The sequence below is a fragment of the Rana temporaria genome, chromosome 7, assembly GCF_905171775.1.
Source record: "Rana temporaria chromosome 7, aRanTem1.1, whole genome shotgun sequence".
NCBI lineage: Eukaryota > Metazoa > Chordata > Amphibia > Anura > Ranidae > Rana > Rana temporaria.
Genome location: NC_053495.1, coordinates 31,438,052 through 31,460,250, shown reverse-complemented (window position 1 = coordinate 31,460,250; position 22,199 = coordinate 31,438,052). Strand labels below are relative to the sequence as shown.

Here is a 22,199-nt window from a genome sequence, read left to right as displayed (position 1 = left end):
AGAAATCTCACTTCAATTTTTACGAATGTGTTGTGTTCCCCAGGGGACAAAATAAATGTAGTATTTTGTCCTATATTCCTATGTACTAAGGCTGGCTATGAGGTTGGAAAGGACGCCCTGGCTTCTTCCACTTGACCTCCCTACACAGGTGGCGCTGTCCGCTACCACCATCCACAGTTCCCCTAGGCTTCCAATATGTGTAATCAGGTGGGCAGCTGTCCAATTGGACTTCTGCAGCCATCTTTTTAAAAAAAGCACTGGCTCATGGCAGTTGGCAGCAGTGTGTGAGGTTGGGTCAAAGACAGGAACCTGTTGGATAGGGACAGTGGGCCAGATTCACAAAAGAGATACGACGGCGTATCTCCTGATACGCCGTCGTATCTCTGTTTTAGGGCCGTTCATAGAATCAGTTACGCACAGCTAGCCCTAAGATCCGACAGGTGTAATTGAATTACACCGTCGGATCCTAGGATGAAATACTTCGGCCGCCGCTGGGGGGAGTTTGCGTCGTAAACCAGCATTGGGTATGCAAATTGGCAGTTACGGCGATCCACAAAGGTTTTTCCTGTCGTTACGTCGGCGCAAGTCTTAGATTCCCGTCACAAAGATAGGGCTGCTATTAAAATGGTGTAAAATTACTCCACCATGTTAAAGTATGCCCGTCTTTCCCGCGTCGCTTTTGAATTTTTTTGTTTTCCCGGCGTAAGTACGTTACGCACGTCTCGATTCTCAACACGTCGGCGCGTCGTAATTCCGCGCAAAGCACGTCGGGAAACTTGCGAACGGAGCATGTGCAGTATGTCCGGTGCGGGAGCGCGCCTAATTTAAATGGTACCCGCCCCATTTGAATTGGGCCGCCTTGCGCCGGACGTGTTTACGATACACCGCCGCAAGTTTCCAGGTAAGTGCTTTGTGGATCGGGCACTTAGACTGAAAACTTGCGGCGGTGTAACGTAAACGGGTTACGTTACGCTGCGCCGCAGGTATGAGAATCTGGCCCAGTGTGCCTAGCATAAGGGAGGAGGAGGAACCGCATAGGGACTGTCCGCTAGTGCTGCTGTCTGGAACCTTTCACTACTAGTGCCTTGTTGCATACCAGCTGCCTCTTGTGCCAGGTGCTGTGAGTCTCCGGGCAGCACTCTCCGCAAGTATTGCATATTTATCTGTAAGGCTGTTTTTACATATGAACCCGGCCTGAGGCCTCGTAAACATGACTGTTTTCCCCGACAGAACCCATCAAGAAAAATGGTGCCGAGCAAAACGGTCGTGTGTATGTTTTTCGTCGAGAAAACTGTCGTGGATCTCGACGAGAAAAAAAGAGAACATGTTCTCTTTTTTCTCGTCGGGAGTCTCAATTTCCTCGTCGTGTTTCTCATCGGGCTGGTTTACGACGAGAAACAGGATCGTGTGTATGCTTAGAAACCCACGCATGCTCAGAATAAAGTATGAGACGGGAGCGCACCTTCGGTAAAAGTAGCGTTCGTAATGGAAATAGCACATTTTTCACGCTGTAACAGACTGAAAAGCGCAAATCGTCTCTCACCAAACTTTTACTTAACACGCAGTAACATGAGATTAGCAAAAGCAGCCTCAGGGGTTGTGCCAGTGGAATCGAACTTCCCCTTTATAGTGCCGTCGTACGCGTTGTACGTCACCGCATTTGAGAATGACGAGATTTTGTCTTGACAGTGTGTATGCAAAGAAAGCTTGTCAAGATTCTCGGCAAGCCTGACAAGAACCTCGTCGAGGAAAACTACCGTTCATAATGGAGTAAGCCCATTCATCACGCTGTAACAGACAGAAAAGCGCGAATTGTCTTTTACTAACACGGAATCAGCTAAAGCAGCCCCAAGGGTGGCGTCATTTGCATGGAATTTCCCCTTTATAGTGCCGTCGTACGTGTTGTACGTCACCGCGCTTTGCTAGAGCACAATTGCCTGGCTGTCATGCTGATTCACTACATTAAATACTTTGGTGGACACAGAATCTGGTGCATCTCTGCATAAAAACCAATCAGCTTCCAGGTTTTATTGTCAAAGCTTAAAGGGGTTGTAAAGGTAAAAAATGTTCCCCCTAAATAGCTTTATTTACCTTAGTGCAGTCCTCCTTCACTTACCTCATCCTTCCATTTTGCTTTTAAATGTCCTTATTTCTTCTGAGAAATCCTCACTTCCTGTTCTTCTGTCTGTAACTCCACACAGTAATGCAAGGCTTTCTCCCTGGTGTGGAGTGTCATGCTCGCCCCCTCCCTTGGACTACAGGGAGTCAGGACGCTTTGTACGTTGCAGATAAAGGAGCTGTGTGTTAGTGGGCGTCCTGACACTCCTGTAGTCCAAGGGAGGGGACGAGCGCGACACTCCACACCAGGGAGAAAGCCTCGCATTACTGTGTGGAGTTACAGACAGAAGAACAGGAAGTGAGGATTTCTCAGAAGAAATAAGGACATTTAAAAGCAAAATGGAAGGATGAGGTAAGTGAAGGAGGACTGCACTAAGGTAAAGGAAGCTATTTAGGGAAACAAAAATTAGTTTGAAACCTAAAATGTCAAAAAGTTCACACGGTCCTTGGATATTTCTAGAAGTGTAGTTACAAAAAAAAAAAAAACATTTAAATATTACAATAAAGCTGAAAATGACTCAGCATAGCTGTAGGCAGCCCAAAGCAAATAATGACTCTGCATATATAACACACACACCTGATAATATGCCGTCCTGAGCATGAATACCTTTCTTTAATATTCATATTAAAAAATGGAAATGTGGCTTTACTTCCAGGCAAATTACCATAAATGTTTACTTAGCTATTGGAACGATGCTAATCGTGTTTGAAAGAATTTTTGTTTATGCAAAAAGAAAGTCGTGTATTATTCTATAACATATGCTTTCTGTCGGATGGAATCGCTTTAGTCTTCAGCTAGTGGTGCACTAAAAACAAAGTACTGTACAGATGTAGAAAGTGCCTTATGCAGAATTCCAACCAAATTCTGGATATTATATTGATAATATTTCTCCCTGTAGAGGTCTTAGGGCCAGATCCACAGCCAGGCGGCGCAACTTAACTTTTCCCATTTAAGTTACACCGCCGCAAATTTCCCAAGTTAGTGCCCGATCCACAAAGCACTTACCTGGAAATTTGCAGCGGTGTAACTTAAATCCGTCCGGCGCAAGGCGGGCCCAATCTAATGGGGCGAGTCCCATTTAAATTAGGCGCGCTCCTGCGCCGGACGTACTGCGCATGCTCCGTCGGGTAAATTACCCGACGTGCATTGCGCTAACTGACGTCGCACCGACGTCATTTGCTTAGACGTTAACGTAAATGGCGTCCAGCGCCATTCACGGACGTCTTACGCAAACGACGTTGAGGTTTAAATTTCGACGCGGGAACGACGGCCATACTTACCATGGCTTAGTCAAATAGGACTCAGCCCTAGTTTTACGCGACGTAACTCGACGGAAACGATGTAGATTTAGATCGACGGGACGTTCGGGGATCGCCGTAATGGCCTCGCCACCTAGCGGCCGGCCTAGAATTGCATCCTTAAGATCCGACAGTGTAATTCAATTACACCTGTCGGATCTTAGGGCTAGCTATGCGTAACTGATTCTAAGAATCAGTCGCATAGTTAGAAACAGAGATACGACGGCGTATCAGTAGATACGCCGTCGTATCTCGTTTGAGGATCTGGCCCCTAGTCCTTACACTTACCTTTAAACAAGATCTGAACTCTGAATAGAGGGCAATTACTTGCTAAAGCACTGTGGCCCAGATTCTCAAAAGAGATACGACGGCGCATCTCCAGATACGCCGTCGTATCTATGCGACTGATTCTTAGAATCGGTTACGCATAGATATTCATTAGATCCGACAGGCGTAAGTCTCTCACGCCGTCGGATCTTAAATGCAATTTTTTTTTTGCCCGCTTGGTGGCGCTTCCGTCGATTTCCCCGTTGAGTATGAAAATTAGCTAGATACGCAAATTCCCGAACGTACGCGCGGCCGACGCAGTAAAGTTACGACGTTTACGTTAGGCTTTTCCCGGCGTAAAGTTTCCCCTGGGTCTATGAGGCGCAGTCAATGTTAAGTATGGCCGTCGTTCCCGCGTTGAAAATTTAAAAAGTTACGTCGTTTGCGTAAGTCGTCCGTGAATGGTGCTGGACGTAATTTACGTCCACGTCAAAATCAATGACGTCCTTGCGACGTCATTTAGAGCAATGCACGCTGGGATTTTTTAGGAACGGCGCATGCGCAGTTCGTTCGGCGCGGGGACGCGCTTCATTTAAATGATACACGCCCCCCTACCCGCCGAATTTGAATTCTGCCGGGTGAATTACGTTACGCCGCCGCAACTTTACACGCAAGTGCTTTGTGAATAAAGCACTTGCCTGAAAAACTTGCGGCGCCGTAACGTAAATCAGATACGTTACGCCTGCCCAAATTTACGCCCATCTACGAGAATCTGGGCCTGTGTATAATAAACATTTGTCATTTTATTTTTAAAATACAGTGGGACCTCGGATTACGAGCATAATCCGTTCCAGGAGAATGCTTGTAATCCAAAGCACTCGCATATCAAAGCAAGTGCGAGTCAATGGAAACAAAGATAATTTGTTCTGCATTGACTTCTATGGCATGCAATACTGCATGTGGGCAGAGGTGGGGGGTCAACGGAGAGCCTCGGAAAGACACGGAGACATCTCTGCTGAACTCGGGAAGGCTCAGGAACAGGGTATTTCTGAGCTATTCCGAGTATTTCGAATCATCTCGTTTCCGGCGCCCCCGCACCTCTGGCCAAATGCAGTACTGCATGCCCCATTAGCTTGAATTCTGCTTGTTTTGCGAAACACTCGCAAACTGAGTCAGAATTTTTTTTAAAAAAAGTTGCTTGTTATTTACAAAGCACTTGCCTCCTAAGTTACGGCGGCGTAGCGTAAATGGGGCCGGCGTAAGCACGCCTAATTCAAATGAGGATGAGGGGGGCGTGTTTTATGTAAATGATTGGTGACCCGACGTGATTGACGTTTTTTACGCCTGCGCCGTCCGTGTACATATCCCAGTGTGCATTGCTCCAAAGTACGCCGCAACAATGTATTGGTTTCGACGTGAACGTAAATTATGTCCAGCCTCATTCACGGATGACTTACGCAAACGGCGTAAAATTTTCAAATTACGACGCGGGAACGACGGCCATACTTAACATTGGCTAGGCCACCTAGGGGGCAGCTTTATCTTTACGCCGGCGTACCTCTTACGGAAACCGCATATCTTTACTGCGACGGGCGCACGTACGTTCCTGAATCGGCGTATCTAGTCATTTGCATATTCTACGCCGAACTCAACGGAAGCGCCACCTAGCGGCCATCGTAAATATGCACCCTAAGATACGACGGCGTAGGAGACTTACGCCGCTCGTATCTTAGCCTAATTTAAGCGTATCTGGTTTCCAGAATACGCTTAAATTTACGACGGAGTAGATTCAGAGTTACGACGGCGTATCTACTGATATGCCGGTGTAACCCTACGTGAATCTAGCTAAGGACGTTTAAAAAATGCCAGCGCTGCTGTCAGGAATAAGCAGCGCTAAAAACACGCTTTTAGCTGCGTTTTTTAATCAGTGTTCATGCGCGTTTTTCAGCATTTTTAAGCGTTTTTACAGTAAAAACACTCCCTAAAATGTAAAAACGCCAAACACGACTAAACGCTTGTTACATCGTTAAGCCGCTTTTTTTTTTGTGCGTTAACAGTTAAGCTGGCCACACATTATACAATTTCCTATTCAATTTCCTTTAGATTTACCTTCAACTATGTGCTACAAGTGCTTGTCTGATTGGATACAAACTGAAAGTTTAGGTTTGAGCTCATATTACAGTAAAACCTTGGTTTGAGAGTAACTTGGTTTGAGAGCGTTTTGCAAGACAAGCAAAATGTTTTAATAAATGTTGCCTTGATATACAGGCGATGTCTTGATATAAGAGTAGCGTCATGTCACAACTGAGTATAAAAGAGAAGAGAGGAGCCTCTAAGTGTAGCAATATGGTTACATTTAATGAAGGTACAACATTTAGCAACATATTGCTACACTTAGAGGCGCCTCTCTTCTCTTTTATACCCTGTAAAAAAAAATGCTTTAATATACAAGTGCTTTGGATTACAAGCATGTTTCTGGAACGAATTATGCTCGGAAATCAAGGTTTTACTATATATGGTTTTGGTAAATCTAAAGGAAAATTGTATAATGTATGGCTAGCCTTAAAGTGGTTGTACACCCACTTTTACCTACAGGTAAGCCTAGATAATATATACTACGGGGCAGATCCACAGAGATCTGCACCGGCGCAGCGTATGGGAGATACGCTACGCCGCTGTAACTTACTTTGCCAGACTTCGAATCCTCAAAGATTTTGCGCCGTAAGTTACGGCGGCGTAGTCTATCTCAGGCGGCGGAATTCAAATCGGCGATTAGGGGGGCGTGTTTCATTTAAATGAAGCGCGTCCCCGCGCCGAATGAACTGCGCATGCGCCGTCCCTAAATTTCCCGCCGTGCATTTCACTAAATGACGTCGCTAGGACGTCATTTTTTTTAACATAGACGTGAATTACGTCCATCCCGATTCACAGACGACTTACGCAAAAAAAAAAAAATTAAAATTAAACGCGGGAACGACGGCCATACTTAACATGGCAAGTCTAACTATACGCCGCAAAACACCAGCTTTAACTATACGCCGGAAAAAGCCGACTAGAGACGACGTAAAAGAATGCGACGGCCGCGCGTACGTTCGTAGATCGTCGGAAATAGCTAATTTGCATACCCGACGCGGGAAAACAACGCGAACTCCACCCAGCGGACGCCGAAGTATTGCATCTAAGATCCGAAGGCGTACGAAGCCGTACGCCTGTCGGATCTAACCCAGATGCCGTCGTATCTTGGTTTGAGGATTCAAACTAAAGATACGACGCGGGTAATTTGAAAGTACGCCGGCGTATCAGTAGATACGCCGGCGTACTCGCTCTGTGGATCTGCCCCAGTATATCTATGTGGAGATTTTACAGCATGTTGGAGAATCTCAGGGTATTAATAATTGGTATAGCCCCGGTATATTCATCTTTTATATAGAGAACACTGCACATTAATATTAGCCTGTGCCTCAAAGGAGCTTACAATCTAGGACCCCTTTTGCGCTTTTAATGTGCTACCAACATGTGATTAAAGCAGCAGCGGGCAGACATGTCATCGCCCGTCCTCGGTGGGAGATCTGTGCATCTGTGGCCATGCTAAGCATCCTTCGTTTTACAATAAAACGATTGCACAAGGCTGCAATTAGGCAACTGCAACAAAGAAAAATCGTCAACGTAACTAAGAAATAAAATTCTGATCCAGAGTCATTAGAGCAATACACTTTTGCATGCATCAGCTGTAACTTTAAGAGAACAATAATAAAACACCTGATAACAGGTCATTATATGCGCTATAATGGATTTCAAATTAAATGCGGCTTATCGTTTTTAAAAAAAAAGCAGTAATAACTTACAGGCATTCATCTTGTTTCCTAGTGCTCAGTAACATGTGGAAGAGGCGTGCAGCAGAGGACTGTCCACTGCCAAGTCGCTACTCAGAAACCGTCCAGAGAATCCGAGTGTAATCAGTCTACGAGACCCGTGTCAGAGCAGCCTTGCCAAGCGGCCGATTGTCCAGTTTACACTTGGAAAGCAGAAGACTGGCAAGACGTAAGTAGGAGATCCAGGGGGTGGGCCGCTCCGGCAACATTCAAAACGCACAAGATGCTCATCCTGACGTCGGTTGGGATCTCGTTTCTCCTGTGAGGTGTAAGCTGCAGGCTTGAGTGCGTCCGTGCATTTTTGTCAGGTTGCCAAAGTTTACACTCTGCAGGGATCCAGTCTGCTGCTGATACAAATCAGATGACTGGTGAAGGCTTTTTCTTTTTTTTTTTTAAGCCCGACAAAACTTGCCTGCCAAAAAAGGACACACGGGCTTGGGGGGGATTCATGAGTGAATCTAGTTAATGTGTGTTATAAAGTATTATAAAACAGATTTTTTTATTTTTTTTTATTTTACCATTCAAAATCCAGAACTAAGGGCAAGCCCCTCTACAACTAATTAGATGCTGGAGAGTTAAACCACGTGCTGTGGGAGAGATCTCTGTGCTGAGTCTCTGTGAACAATGTTGAGGCCGTTAAAATTAATTTTGTATTTTATAAAGTATATTTAGAATATATAAAATCTATAAAATATTTTAGACATTTTATATATACATTATCAAAGACAATTGAGTTCTGACCGTGATACTTTTTTTATTTGCACTAACATACGATTTTTCAGGACAAGCTTTCGGGATATTATTATTATTATTATACAGGATTTATATAGCGCCAACAGTTTGAGCAACACTTTACATCAGGGAAGACAGTACAGTCACAATACAAATCAATACAGGAGGGATCAGAGGGCCCTGCTCGTTAGAGCTTACAATCTAGAAGGGAGGGTCAAGTGGAACAAAGGGTAGTAGCTATATCCACTTTGCACTACAAGTGCAAACTACGGGCCAGATTCAGGTACATCTGCGGCGGCGTAACGTATCGCATTTAGGTTACGCCACCGCAAGTTTTACAGGCAAGTGCTTGATTCACAAAGCACTTACCTGTAAAGTTGCGGCGGCGTGGCGTAAATTCCCCGGCGCAAGCCCGCCTAATTCAAATGATCCGGGTAGGGTGCGTGGATGATTTAAATTAGGCGCGTTCCTGCGCCGATCGTACTGCGCATGCGCCGTCCCTAAAATTTCCCGACATGCATTGCGGTAAATGACGTCGCAAGGACGTCATTGGTTTCAACGTGAACGTAAATGGCATCCAGCGCCATTCACGGACGACTTACGCAAACGACGTAAAATTTTTAAATTGCGACGCGGGAACGACGGCCATACTTAACATTGGATACGCCACCTAGGGGGCATGTTTATCTTTACGCCACGTATCTCTTACGGAAACGACGTAAATTTACTACGACGGGCAAGCGTACGTTCGTGAATCGGCGTAACGACTCATTTGAATATTCTACGCCAACCGCAATGGAAGCGCCACCTAGCGGTCGGCGTACATATTGCACCCTAAGATACGACGGCGCAGGCATGTTTAAGTGTACCTCAGTTTGAGAATACACTTAAACATACGACGGGCTTAGATTCAGAGTTACGTCGGCGTATCTACTGATACGTCGGTGTAACTCTATGTGAATCTGGCCCTACAAGTGCAAAGTGCACTGAGAGTGCACTTGGAAGTGCAGTCGCTGTAGATCCGAGGGGGACATGCAAGAAGAATAAAAATTTAGCTTTGATTGGATAATAAAATCAGCAGAGCTTAACCTCATTTCAGATCTACCCCTCAGATTTACAGTGACTGCACTTCCAAGTTCACTTTCAGTGCAATTTCAAGTGCACTTTGCACTTGTAGTTTGCACTTGTAGTGCAAAGTGGATTTGCCTTTCATAAATAACCCCCATAGTTACATAGCTAGTCAGGTTAAAAAAAAAGACACAAGTCCATCTAGTTCAACAATAAAAAATAAATAAATAAAATAAAAAAATATCGTACTATCCCATATACCCATTTCTATACCCACAGTTGATCCAGAGGAAGGCAAAAAAAAAAAAACAGAGCATGATCCAATTTGCTCCAGCAGAGGAAAAAATTCCTTCCTGATCCCCCGAGAGGCAATTGGATTTTCCCTGGATCAACTTTACCTATAAATGTTAATACCCAGTTATATTCTGTACATTTAGGAAAGAACCCAGGCCTTTCTGAAAGCACTTTACTGAGCTGGCCAGAACCACCTCTGGAGGGTTCTGAATACCACCTTTTCACAGCTCTTACTGTGAAGAAACCTTTCCGTATTTGGAGATGAAATCTCTTTTCCTCTAGACGTAAAGAGTGCCCCCTTGTCCTCAGTGTTGACCAAAAAGTGAATAACTCAACACCAAGTTCACTATATGGACCACTTATATATTTGTACATGTGGATCATATCCCCCATTATTCTCCTCTTCTCAAGAGTGAATAAATTCAGTGCTAATTTGTGTTGGTCTATCACAGGGGTGTCCAACCTTTTGAAGAGCGAGGGCCACTTAAAGTGGAGGTTCACCCGAAAACTTAATTTTTAACCTTAGATTGATGCTCATTTTGTCAAGGGGAATTGGGTAGTTTTTTTTAAATCGAAGCAGTACTTACCGTTTTAGAGAGCGATCTTCTCCGCCGCTTCCGGGTATGGGCTGCGGGACTGGGCGTTCCTATTTGATTGACAGGCTTCCGACGGTCGCATACATTGCGTCACGATTTTCCGAAAGTAGCCGAACGTCGGTGCGCAGGCGCCGTATAGAGCCGCACCGATGTTCGGCTTCTTTCGGCTACTCGTGACGCGATGTATGCGACCGTCGGAAGCCTGTCAATCAAATAGGAACGCCCAGTCCCGAAGACCATACCCGGAAGCGGCGGAGAAGATCGCTCTCTAAAACGGTAAGTACTGCTTCGATTTTAAAAAAAATACCCGATTCCCCTTCACAAAATGAGCATCAATCTAATGTTAGCCTGCTCCTGGAACAAACTATGCTTGTAATCTGAGGTTCAACTGTATTTCAAATGTCTGATAACAGCTTATGAAATTTCATTAAGGCTGGCTTAAGTTCTATGCATTGCAACGTGCGCATTTTACTGTGCGTTACCGCACTGCATGTAAACGCATGCATTTCTTTTGAGTGACACTCCAATGCACAAACGAAACACACCTCACCGCATTGTCGTGCACTGTGGTAGTGAAGGTGCATTCGCTGGTCCATTGCCACCCTATATAAATGTGCCACCTAATCGAAGCATGTTAACGGGCAGCATGTTAATGCTCCCGATCGGGAAAGATCTGATTGAGGCCTAACGTTTTAGATGTTAATGACTAGGTTTAGATCTACTTTAAACCACCAGACTGTTCTTCTATCTCTTGGAGTCTCTATTGGAGGGGAACTTTGTTCTGAGTTCCCTAGTCTGCACCCCTGCTGTTGCCATTATGAGGGGCTCCACCTCTCCCTGCTGGATTTTTTTTAATATACTATAAAGGATGGAATAGGAAGTGCTGAAATAAAAAATTGAAAGGAACATTTATACTACGGTGTGCTTTTTACATGTTAAATCTTACTGTAGTGGTAAAAGCAGGAGATAGTTAAAGCGGGGGTTCCGCGGGATATCTTTTTTTTTTTTGCATTGCTCCTCTGGTCTTACCTTTACTACAGCACTACCAGGGTGTCCCACTCCTTTAGCCGGCGTCAACACTGTAACGGAGCAAAGGATATTTTAGAAAGACATCCTAAGGACGTTTCCATTTTAACTGTGGGTACTGTGAAGCCCACAGGTTATTCTTCTGGAATACGGTGAATGCTGGCCTCCCAGCATTCACCGCTCTATCCCGCGCATGTGCAGTGTTGACGGCGAGCGTCGCCGTCAACACTACACTGTTGCCATAACAACGGCCAGCGTAATAAGCTCACGCCCCGTTGTGCAGACTTCTACCTTTGCTATCAGCTTTCGTTGCCGCCCACGTCACATGACCCGCTTGCCGAGTCACGTGACCGGCGAGATCTCGTGGGATTAGAGCACAGCGCGTCTCCTGGGAGGAAATTCACACCTAGGCAGACAAATTCGCGGCGTTTTGTCGCCGCAAATCGCGGTACAAATAGCAGCGTTTTGTACCGCGATTTGCGGCGACAAAACGCCGGTATTGTTAGCCTAGATGTGCCCCAGATTGACCCCCTCTATGGAGATGCTTCCCATCTCCTAGCCGAACGCCGAAAGCCGCCTGAAAAAAAGGTCCGGGACCTTTTTTCAGGCGGCTGGCGTCCGGCGTTCAGCGTGGAGATGTGAACCATCTCCATAGAGGGACATGTGTTCTCATCCCTCTGGCGGCAGCGGCATAGCACTACAGGCGTAAAAACGCCTAGATGTGAATGGGGGCATAGCGCTGGTCGGGGAAGAAGAAACATACACGCCCACTCCCCGCGGTGAATTTTGATTGACAGGACAGAAACAGCAGCATAAAAAGGGTAAGGATCGAGATTAAAAAAAAAAAAAAAAATTATTTACTGTCTTTGGCTAGCAGTGTGATTGAGCAAAAGTGTAAATTTAGGGTGAACCTCCGCTTTAAGCTCTATGGGAAATATATCCGAATATTTTTCTCCCAAAGCAGAAGAGACTTCGGTGTTAATGCCATTTATCCGTGCGAAGCCTGTAAGTGAATGCATGCCTCATTGCCTGGGATTTTGAAGCATCACATTGATTTTACTGAGAAAGTAAAGGTGACCTGGAGACCGTTGTATTCTGACCTTTGGGGCTCATTAGTAGGAGGCTGGTGGTTCTGGTCAGCTTGTGAAACCTTTCCGTGACACCTCCAGTGTACAGATTGGGAGGTCAGGCAACTTATGCAAATCAGAAGGAGAAATGTCATTGCAGGCCTTTAGATGAATGTTCCCTTTACTGCAGCATTTACACTTTAGATCTAAACGGCAGACCCAATTTACTGGTGATTGACCGTTGTATGGTGGCAGGCAATTTCAACACTGACTGTTATTCACTAAGGCCCAGATTCTCGTAGATCGGCGTAAAACTCGGCTGGCGTAACGTATCTCATAACATTGGTTGCCCCTCATATAGCAGGGGCAACTTTACGCCGGAAAAACCTAACGTAAACGTCGTAAATTCACTGCGTCGGCCACGCGTACGTTCGGGATTTTGCGTATCTAGCTAATTTGCATACTCGACGGGGAAAACGATGGAGGCGGCACCTAGCGTAAAAAAAAAATTGCAGATAATGGATATCTATGCGTAACTGATTCTAAGAATCAGTCGCATAGATACGACGGCCCAGATTAGGACTTACGACGGCGTACATGGCGTTGCGCCATCGTAAGCCCTTTGAGAATCTGGGTCTAATAGTATAACCATGGGCAGAACGGAAAAGTCTGGTCATATGATTACCACCTTCCGGGTGTGCATGTCACTGTGCATTGATGTTTAGCATCCCGCACACAATGCTGTATGTATGTAATAACATATCGGGGAATTAACTAAGCTGTTTGAAATGGCATGTGCCACATTAAAGCGGAGGTCAGCCGAAAAAATAAATAAAATAAAAGTCAGCAGCTACAAATACTGCAGCTGCTGACTTTTAATATATGGACACTTACCTGTCCAGGGCACCGGCAATGTCAGCAGCCGAAGCCGATCTGTCCGTCGGCTTTCGGCAGCTGCCGCCGCCATCCTCAGTGAGGGAATCGGGAAGTAAAGCCTTGCGGCTTCACTTCCTGGTTCCGTACTGTGCATGCGAGAGTCGCGTTGCACGTCCTCACTGGTCCCTGCTGTCTTCTGGGGACCTGTTTGTGTGGGGAGGACAAAGTAGGCGCTGGACGTGGCGTAGGTCACCGCGATCACCTCGATGGTCTTTGCCAGGAAGTGGGAGCAAATACCTGTATTACACAGGTATCTGCTCCCTCCTCCCCCCTGAAAGGTGCCAAATGTAAACCGGGGGAGGGGGGGGGGGTTCCAAAAAGTGGAAGTTCCATTTTTGTGTGGAAGTCCACTTTAACCAGTTCCCGACCCCCGCATGTACATATACGTCCACAATATGGCACGTACAGGCACATGGGCGTACACGTACGTCCTCGCCTATTAGCGGGTGGGGGGTCCGATCGGGACCCCCCCGCTACATGCGGAGGTCGGGTCCGCTCGGGGAGCGATCCGGGACCACGGCGCGGCTATTTGTTTATAGCCGCTCCGTCGCGATCGCTCCCCGGAGCTGAAGAACGGGGAGAGCCGTATGTAAACACGGCTTCCCCGTCCTTCACTATGGCAGTTCCCTTTATAGGGAAGACACGATCGATGACGTCATTCCTACAGCCACACCCCCCTACAGTTGTAAACACATACTAGGTGAACCCTAACTCCTACAGCGCCACCTGTGGTTAACTCCCAAACTGCAACTGTCATTTTCACAATAAAGAATGCAATTTAAATGCATTTTTTGCTGTGAAAATGACAATGGTCCCAAAAATGTGTCAAAATTGTCCGAAGTGTCCGCCATAATGTCGCAGTCACGAAAAAAATTGCTGATCGCCGCCATTAGTAGTAAAAAAAAAAAAAATAATAAAAATGCAATAAAACTATCCCCTATTTTGTAAACACTATAAATTTTGCGCAAACCAATCGATAAATGCTTATTGCGATTTTTTTTACTAAAAATAGGTAGAAGAATACGTATCGGCCTAAACTGAGGAAAAAAAATGTTTTTATATATGTTTTTGGGGGATATTTATTACAGCAAAAAGTAAAAAATATTGAATTTTTTTCAAAATTGTCGCTCTATTTTTGTTTATAGCGCAAAAACTAAAAACCGCAGATGTGATCAAATACCACCAAAAGAAAGCTCTATTTGTGGGGGGAAAAAGGACGCCAATTTTGTTTGGGAGCCACGTCGCACGACCGCGCAATTGTCTGTTAAAGCGACGCAGTCCCGAACTGTAAAAACACCTTGGGTCTTTAGGCTGCATATTGGTCCGGGGCTTAACTGGTTAACTTAGCAGATAGACCTGTAATAAGTCTATTTGCACAGTATGTTACCTACACTGAGCCCTTGTACTATGTACATTACCCAACCCTACAGTTGGTACATTGCCCACACCAAGCCCCTGCACTATGTACAGTATGTTACCTACACTGAGACCCTGCACTATGTACAGTGCCTTACCACCCTGAGCCCCTGCACTATGTACAGTGCCTTACCACCCTGAGCCCCTGTACTATGTACGTTACCCATCACTACACTTTGTATGTTACCCACACCAAGCCCCTGCACTATGTATGTTAACCCTCCTGAGCCCCCCCCCCCTGTACTATGTATGTTACCTACCTAGCACCCCTGCCCTTTGAACATTACTCACCCCAGACCCCTACACTAAGTATGTTTCCCAACCCGGACCTCTGCATTACATGTGCTACATACTCCTGACCCCTGCACTCTGTACATAGGCTCACGTTTTTAAGCCTCTCCCACTCTTAGTGCAATTTTGCCACTCATCATTCACCAAGGTGCAGTATGCTTGCTGCTATTAGCCACACCCACCACTTCGCCTACAGCTCCACCTCACTTTCGTGAATTATGATTTTCCAAAGTTAGCAGGTATGGCGCTCTTCCTACCGCAGCCATCAGTCAGCCAATCAAAATACTTGGAACATTTGGAAGCCAGAAAGTGGCATTTTGCTGTACACAGCCACAGTCCAGACCCCTGAATATGAACAAAGGGGGCCCTATGGTCACCTAAAGCTAGTTCTCATAGGAAAAAATATGGCTTCTTTATTGGGAACATTTAAATGCATGCTGTGCTTGAAGGATATTAGTGTGTCCATAATGGTGTGTAACAGCTGCTAGGAAGTCCTGTGTGCCGTGTAGGAGCTTTGGAAAGCTGTTCATTATTATGGCATTCACATCCATCAGTCACATCCGTCACAGCTGCAGATGCTCACACGGGCCGCTGATTTCACTAAACTGCCCGCAGCCTCTTCTTAAAGGGAATCTGTCAGAACTGAAATAAGGGATCTGCCACTGCTGATCTGAGGCTGTCATCCTTATCCCTGCCTCACTACTTAGCCAGTCACTGAGCTGGAACAAGCTTGTGGATAGGCTCGTTCCAGGTAATGACTCGCCAAGTCATTTTGGAAGACTAGAGCCCTGATATGCAATTTCAAATACTAATCGGCAATATTTCAAACCTGATAGGTTACTTTTAAAGCAAAGATCCATGTTTGTTTACTTTAAATTAAATCGGGTCTTCTACATTTCTTTGCAAGCCATTTAAAGTCATACTAAAGAAAATATATATATATATATACAGTGAGAAAAATAAGTATTTGAACACCCTGCTATTTTGCAAGTTCTCCCACTTGGAAATCATGGAGGGGTCTGAAATTGTTATCGTAGGTGCATGTCCACTGTGAGAGACATAATCAAAAAAAAAAAAATCCAGAAATCACAATGTATGATTTTTTTAACTATTTATTTGTATGATACAGCTGCAAATAAGTATTTGAACACCTGAGAAAATCAATGTTAACATTTGATACAGTAGCCTTTGTTTGCAATTACAGAGGTCAAACGTTTCTTGTAGTTTTTCACCAGGTTTGCACACACTGGAGGAGGGATTTTGGCCCACTCCTCCACACAGATATTCTCTAGATCAGTCAGGTTTCTGGGCTGTCGCTGAGAAACAGAGTTTGAGCTCCCTCCAAAGATTCTCTATTGGGTTTAGGTCTGGAGACTGGCTAGGCCACGCCAGAACCTTGATATGCTTCTTACAGAGCCACTCCTTGGTTATCCTGGCTGTGTGCTTCGGGTCATTGTCATGTTGGAAGACCCAGCCTCGACCCATCTTCAAAGCTCTAACTGAGGGAAGAAGGTTGTTGCCCAAAATCTCGCAATACATGGCCCCGGTCATCCTCTCCTTAATACAGTGCAGTCGCCCTGTCCCATGTGCAGAAAAACACCCCCAAAGCATGATGCTACCACCCCCATGCTTCACAATAGGGATGGTGTTCTTCTTCCTCCAAACACGGTTAGTGGAATTATGACCAAAAAGTTCTATTTTGGTCTCATCTGACCACATGACTTTCTCCCATGACTCCTCTGGATCATCCAAATGGTCATTGGCAAACTTAAGACGGGCCTTGACATGTGCTGGTTTAAGCAGGGGAACCTTCCGTGCCATGCATGATTTCAAACCATGACGTCTTAGTGTATTACCAACAGTAACCTTGGAAACGGTGGTCCCAGCTCTTTTCAGGTCATTGACCAGCTCCTCCCGTGTAGTCCTGGGCTGATTTCTCACCTTTCTTAGGATCATTGAGACCCCACGAGGTGAGATTTTGCATGGAGCCCCAGTCCGAGGGAGATTGACAGTCATGTTTAGCTTCTTCCATTTTCTAATGATTGCTCCAACAGTGGACCTTTTTTCACCAAGCTGCTTGGCAATTTCCCCGTAGCCCTTTCCAGCCTTGTGGAGGTGTACAATTTTGTCTCTAGTGTCTTTGGACAGCTCTTTGGTCTTGGCCATGTTAGTAGTCGGATTCTTACTGATTGTATGGGGTGGACAGGTGTCTTTATGCAGCTAATGACCTCAAACAGGTGCATCTAATTTAGGATAATAAATGGAGTGGAGGTGGACATTTTAAAGGCAGACTAACAGGTCTTTGAGGGTCAGAATTCTAGCTGATAGACAGGTGTTCAAATACTTATTTGCAGCTGTATCATACAAATAAATAGTTAAAAAATCATAAATTGTGATTTCTGGATTTTTTTTTTTATTATTATGTCTCTCACAGTGGACATGCACCTACGATGACAATTTCAGACCCCTCCATGATTTCCAAGTGGGAGAACTTGCAAAATAGCAGGGTGTTCAAATACTTATTTTCCTCACTGTATATATATATATATATATATATATATATATTATAAAAAAAGATGTTATCATAGGCTTGCGCAGGGGGTGTGTCAGGTGTACCTGGGCGCACACTAATCATTCTGTGCAGTGGTGATTCCCCCACTGCCTGGGCTTTCCCCGTGTTGCGCCCCCCGCAGTGCTGCTCGATTCCCTCCTCTCCTCTCCCCCCAGCTGCTGCGGGGATGTTTTATGATGGAGCGCGAAGGAAGGGGCTAGTCAATGTGTTATGTATCGACTCGTTCCTTTTTCAAATGAGCACACTGAACACACTCACTCACAGTGTTCATTCATAACTGAAGCATAATAAACTGCTATGCTTCAGTTTGTGAATGAAAAGGAAGCGCAGAGCATTTCCCATTTATTTGGTTGAACTGGATGCAGAGAAAGGCATATGTGTTTGAACTTTGGGGTGCACACCCTAATGCAATAGTCTGTGCACACCTATGTTATACTGTATCTACCAGCTCTGTGGAATGACAAAGATCGGTTCCTTACCTCTTCTTCTGAAGTCCCCCGCTAGTGTTGTCTGCTCTTCCATCCTCCGATGCCCCCTCTGCAAGCCATGTGCTAAGGGGGCACCTGTGCGATTGCGCTCCTGAGCCAGTCTGTGTGCGTCCATAGACAAACACAGTGCTTATAAGCCACGCCCCTCCTCACAGGAGTTTCACAGCAGCAGCAGCAACCAGTGTCTCATGTGAGACCAGGAAGTGAAGGAGCGGTTCTGTAACCGGGACAGCACTGGATTGGTCAGAGGAGCCAGGCAAGTGTTTAGCAGCGGGAGGGGGCTAGGACATGTAATATAGCATGTTTTACCTTAAAGCGGGGGTTCCGCAGCAGATCGTTTTGTTTTTTTTTGGTTGCATTCAATGTATTTGTAGATCACCAATTAGTACTCACGTGTTTGGTGACTTCAAACCTCCCCTGTCTGTTTTCGGGCAAAAGATGAACTTTTAAAATCAGCTCTAGAAAGTTTCCATTTTGCTTGTGGGCATTGTGAAGCCCACAAGCTCTGACTTCCTGGAAGCTGTGGACGGTGTTTTGTTGAAAAAGGCACCCCCGGCGGATAAGGACCCTCCCCTGTACTGCGCAGGCGCGTCACGAACCTCAACGGAGTTTCTGAAAGTAGCCAAACATGTAGAGCTGCGAGTAAGCTCTACACAGCGCCTGTGCACCGACTAGGAGCCGTATAGAGCTGACTGCGCAGGCGCCGTGTAGAGCTGACTCGCAGCTCTACATGTTCGGCTACTTTCGGAAACTCTGTTGAGGTTCGTGACGCGCCTGTGCAGTACTGGGGGGGTTCCTTATCCGCCGGGGGTGCCTTTTTCGGAAGGACATGACACATCTGGGCGAACTCCCAGATTACATTGCGCCTCAGGCTAGAAACACCTACCGTATTTATCGGCGTATACCGCGCACTATTTTGCCCTGAAAATCAGGGCAAAATCGTGGGTGCGCGATATACTCCGATACCCGCTTTCCCGCCACGAGTTTGAATACTGCGCCGGCATATACCGAGCGCAGTACACTCGTGAATCTTCGGGCAGTCTCGGCGCCTCTCGCACTGACGTCCTGTACGTACAGGACGTCAGCGCGACAGTTGCCGAGCCTGCCCGAAGATTCACGAGTGTACTGCGCTCGGTATATGTCGGCGCAGTATTCAAACTCGTGGCGGGAAGGACGCGAGGACGCCGCAGAAGGACGCTGGACCCGCCGAAGAGGACACCGGACCCGCCGAAGAGGACACCGGACCCGCCGCAGAAGGACGCCGGACCCGCCGAAGAGGACACCCGAAGCCGCAGAAGGACACCGGACCCGACGAGGCCGCCGATGGACGCCACGCAAGACACCAAAACTGTAAGTACAAAAAAAACGAAAAAACTTTTTTTCCACAGGATTGGGGGCCACTTTAGGGGTGCGCGGTATACGCGGGAGTGCGTTATACCGCGATAAATACGGTACTCCCGCGGGAGTGAGTACCCGGAAGCCGTATCTGTACCAGCCAAAATACGGTATGTACAACATATTTCGATTTGCCCGCGATTCACGGAGCAGTAGCTCCGTAAATTGCGCGGGCGCTATGCTAATTAGCCCTGCGTAAGGGCGCCTAATGTAAATGATCCCGCCGGGGGCGGGAATCATTTAAATTAGGCGCGCTCCCGCACCGAGCGAACAGCGCATGCTCCGTCGGGAAACTTTCCCGACGTGCATTGCGGCAAATGACGTCGCAAGGACTTCATTTGCTTCTAAGTGAACGTGAATGGCGTCCAGCGCCATTCACGAATCACTTACGTAAACGACGTGAAATTTAAATTTCACGAGCGGGAAGGGCGGCTATACTTTAGCATTGGCTGCCCCTGCTATAGCAGGAGCAACCTTGCGCTAAAGTCGCCGTACGGAAACTCCGTACCTTGCGTGCGCAGGGCCCGCGCAACTTTTGTGAATCGGTGGTAGTATGCAATTTGCATACTATACGCCGATCACAATGGCCGCGCCCCCTAGCGGACAACGCAAGAATGCAGCCTGAGATATGAAGGCATAAGGATGCTTATGCCTGTCATATCCTAGGCTGCAGTCCGCGTAGCGATGTTCCTGAATCAGGGGCATTCGCTACGCGGGAGCAAAACAGCTATTGCGCCGCGCAACCTATGGTTGCGCAGGGCCCGCGGGCGCAATAGCTTCTTGAATCTGGGCCAGTATGTATAAGTAAATAAATGAAGTTGTATAGCGTAATAACCAGGCTCAAACTTACCAACCAAATTGCAAGCCGAATTCAACTGTCTAACTTAGTATGTTAAAAGCAGAGGATTAGTTGCACACATTTGCAAATATATGGATAAGCCACTTTATTACTGGGAATGCATTGTCAGTCTAGCAACACAAAGACGTATGTTTCCCTCGCTGATGAATCTTCTAACATGGGCAGTGAAAAGTGGTCTCTGCTAAAGGCTAGGCCTCATTGAAGATTTAAGTCCAACTCCAGGAAATTTAAGATTCCACCCTTGCAGTGGGGCCATCCCACACAGCAAGGGTTAAATGCTTGTTCAGTCCAGGGATGCATGAATGAGGTGTAAATGGATCACTTGCTGGCACTCACCTCATTAGGAAAGAGCTCCACAGGAGATTTTTAGTAGGTCACTCATTCTAATAAACTCACTATTGATTAATGGCTAGCAGTAGCAATTGATTGCCAGGTAGGGACAAATGACTCCCTATGAAGTAAGCTACAAGTAGCTCGCAGTAGCATTTTGTGGCGATCAATCGAACCCGATTGAAGCATAATGCAAGATTAATCACTACTACACGCTACTTGTAGAGAGCCATTTGTTCCATCTTTGTAGCGATCAATTGCTATTCCTAGTGATTAATCCTAGCATTTTTAGTAGCACAATTGAAGTTACTGCAAGCAAGTGGTGAATCTCTCAGTAATATTATTATTATACAGGATTTATATAGCGCCAACAGTTTACGCAGCGCTTTACAATATAAAAGGGAGACAATACAGTTATGATACAATAAAATACAAGAGGATTAAGAGGGCCCTGCTCAGAAGAGATTACAATCTAATAGGGTGGGGCAGATGGGGCCCCGTACACACGATAGAATCCATCCGCTGAAAAATCTCAGCGGATCGGTTTCAGCGGATAGATTCTATGGTGTGTACATTCCAGCGGATATTTCCGAATTCCAGCAGATAAAAATTTGTAGACATGTCTACAAATCTATCCGCTGGAATCGGAACCAGCGGATCGATCCAGTGGTCTGTACAGACTCACCGGATCGATCCGTCCAAAGGGATCCCCCGCATGCGTCGTAATGATTCGACGCATGCGTGGAATTCCTTTTATGACAGCGTCGCGCACGTCATCGCGGCGACGGCGCGACACGTCATCGCGAGGGGATTTTGGCGCGGATTTCGATCCGATGGTGAGTACACTCCATCGGATCCAAATCCGTGTAAATCCTCGAGAAAATCCTTAATCTTCTCGTGTGTACTAGGCCTGGTACAAAATGTTGAACTGTGGCAAAAGATTAGTTGAAGACGTGATAGGCTTCCCTGAAGAGATGAGTTTTCAGGGATCGCCTGAAGGTAGCAAGAGTAGGGGATAGTCGGACAGGTAGAGGTAGCGAGTTCCAGAGGATGGAAGAGGCTCAGGAGAAATCCTGGAGACGAGCATGGGAGGAGGAGATGAGGGAGCTTGAGAGTAGGTGGTCTTGAAAAGAGCGGAGAGGACGTATTGGGTGATATTTGGAGACAAGATTGGTGATGTAGCTCGGGGCAAAGTTGTGGATGGCTTTGTATGTTGTGGTTAGTATTTTGAATTTAATTCGCTGGGCGATTGGGAGCCAGTGTAGGGATTGGAGGAGAGGGTTGGCAGACACTGAGCGGTCGGTAAGGTGGATAAGTTTGGCATCTGCATTCATGATAGACTGAAGAGGGGATAGCTTGCGGAGAGGTAGGCCAATGAGAAGGGAGTTACAATAGTCAAGGCTAGAGATAACGAGGGAGTGAATAAGGAGCTTGGTGGTTTAATTTGTTAAAAAGGGGGCTCATTTCAGAGATGTATCGGAGGTGAATTTTATAAACTTTTGACAACGATTGGATTTGAAGCTGAAAGGACAAGTCAGAGTCTAGGATTACACCTACTAGTACCCTGGCGTGA

General features: G+C 46.2%; 1 protein-coding gene across 1 annotated transcript in view; it reads left to right on the top strand.

Moving 5' to 3' along the window:
- The window catches only part of ADAMTS9 (ADAM metallopeptidase with thrombospondin type 1 motif 9), a 350,073-nt gene that overhangs the window by 275,397 nt on the left and 52,477 nt on the right, over nt 1-22,199 (top strand). The window contains exon 30 of the mRNA XM_040359179.1: nt 7,552-7,725. Within this exon, the coding sequence (XP_040215113.1) occupies nt 7,552-7,725 (174 nt within the window). The remainder of the gene's footprint in view (nt 1-7,551; nt 7,726-22,199) is intronic.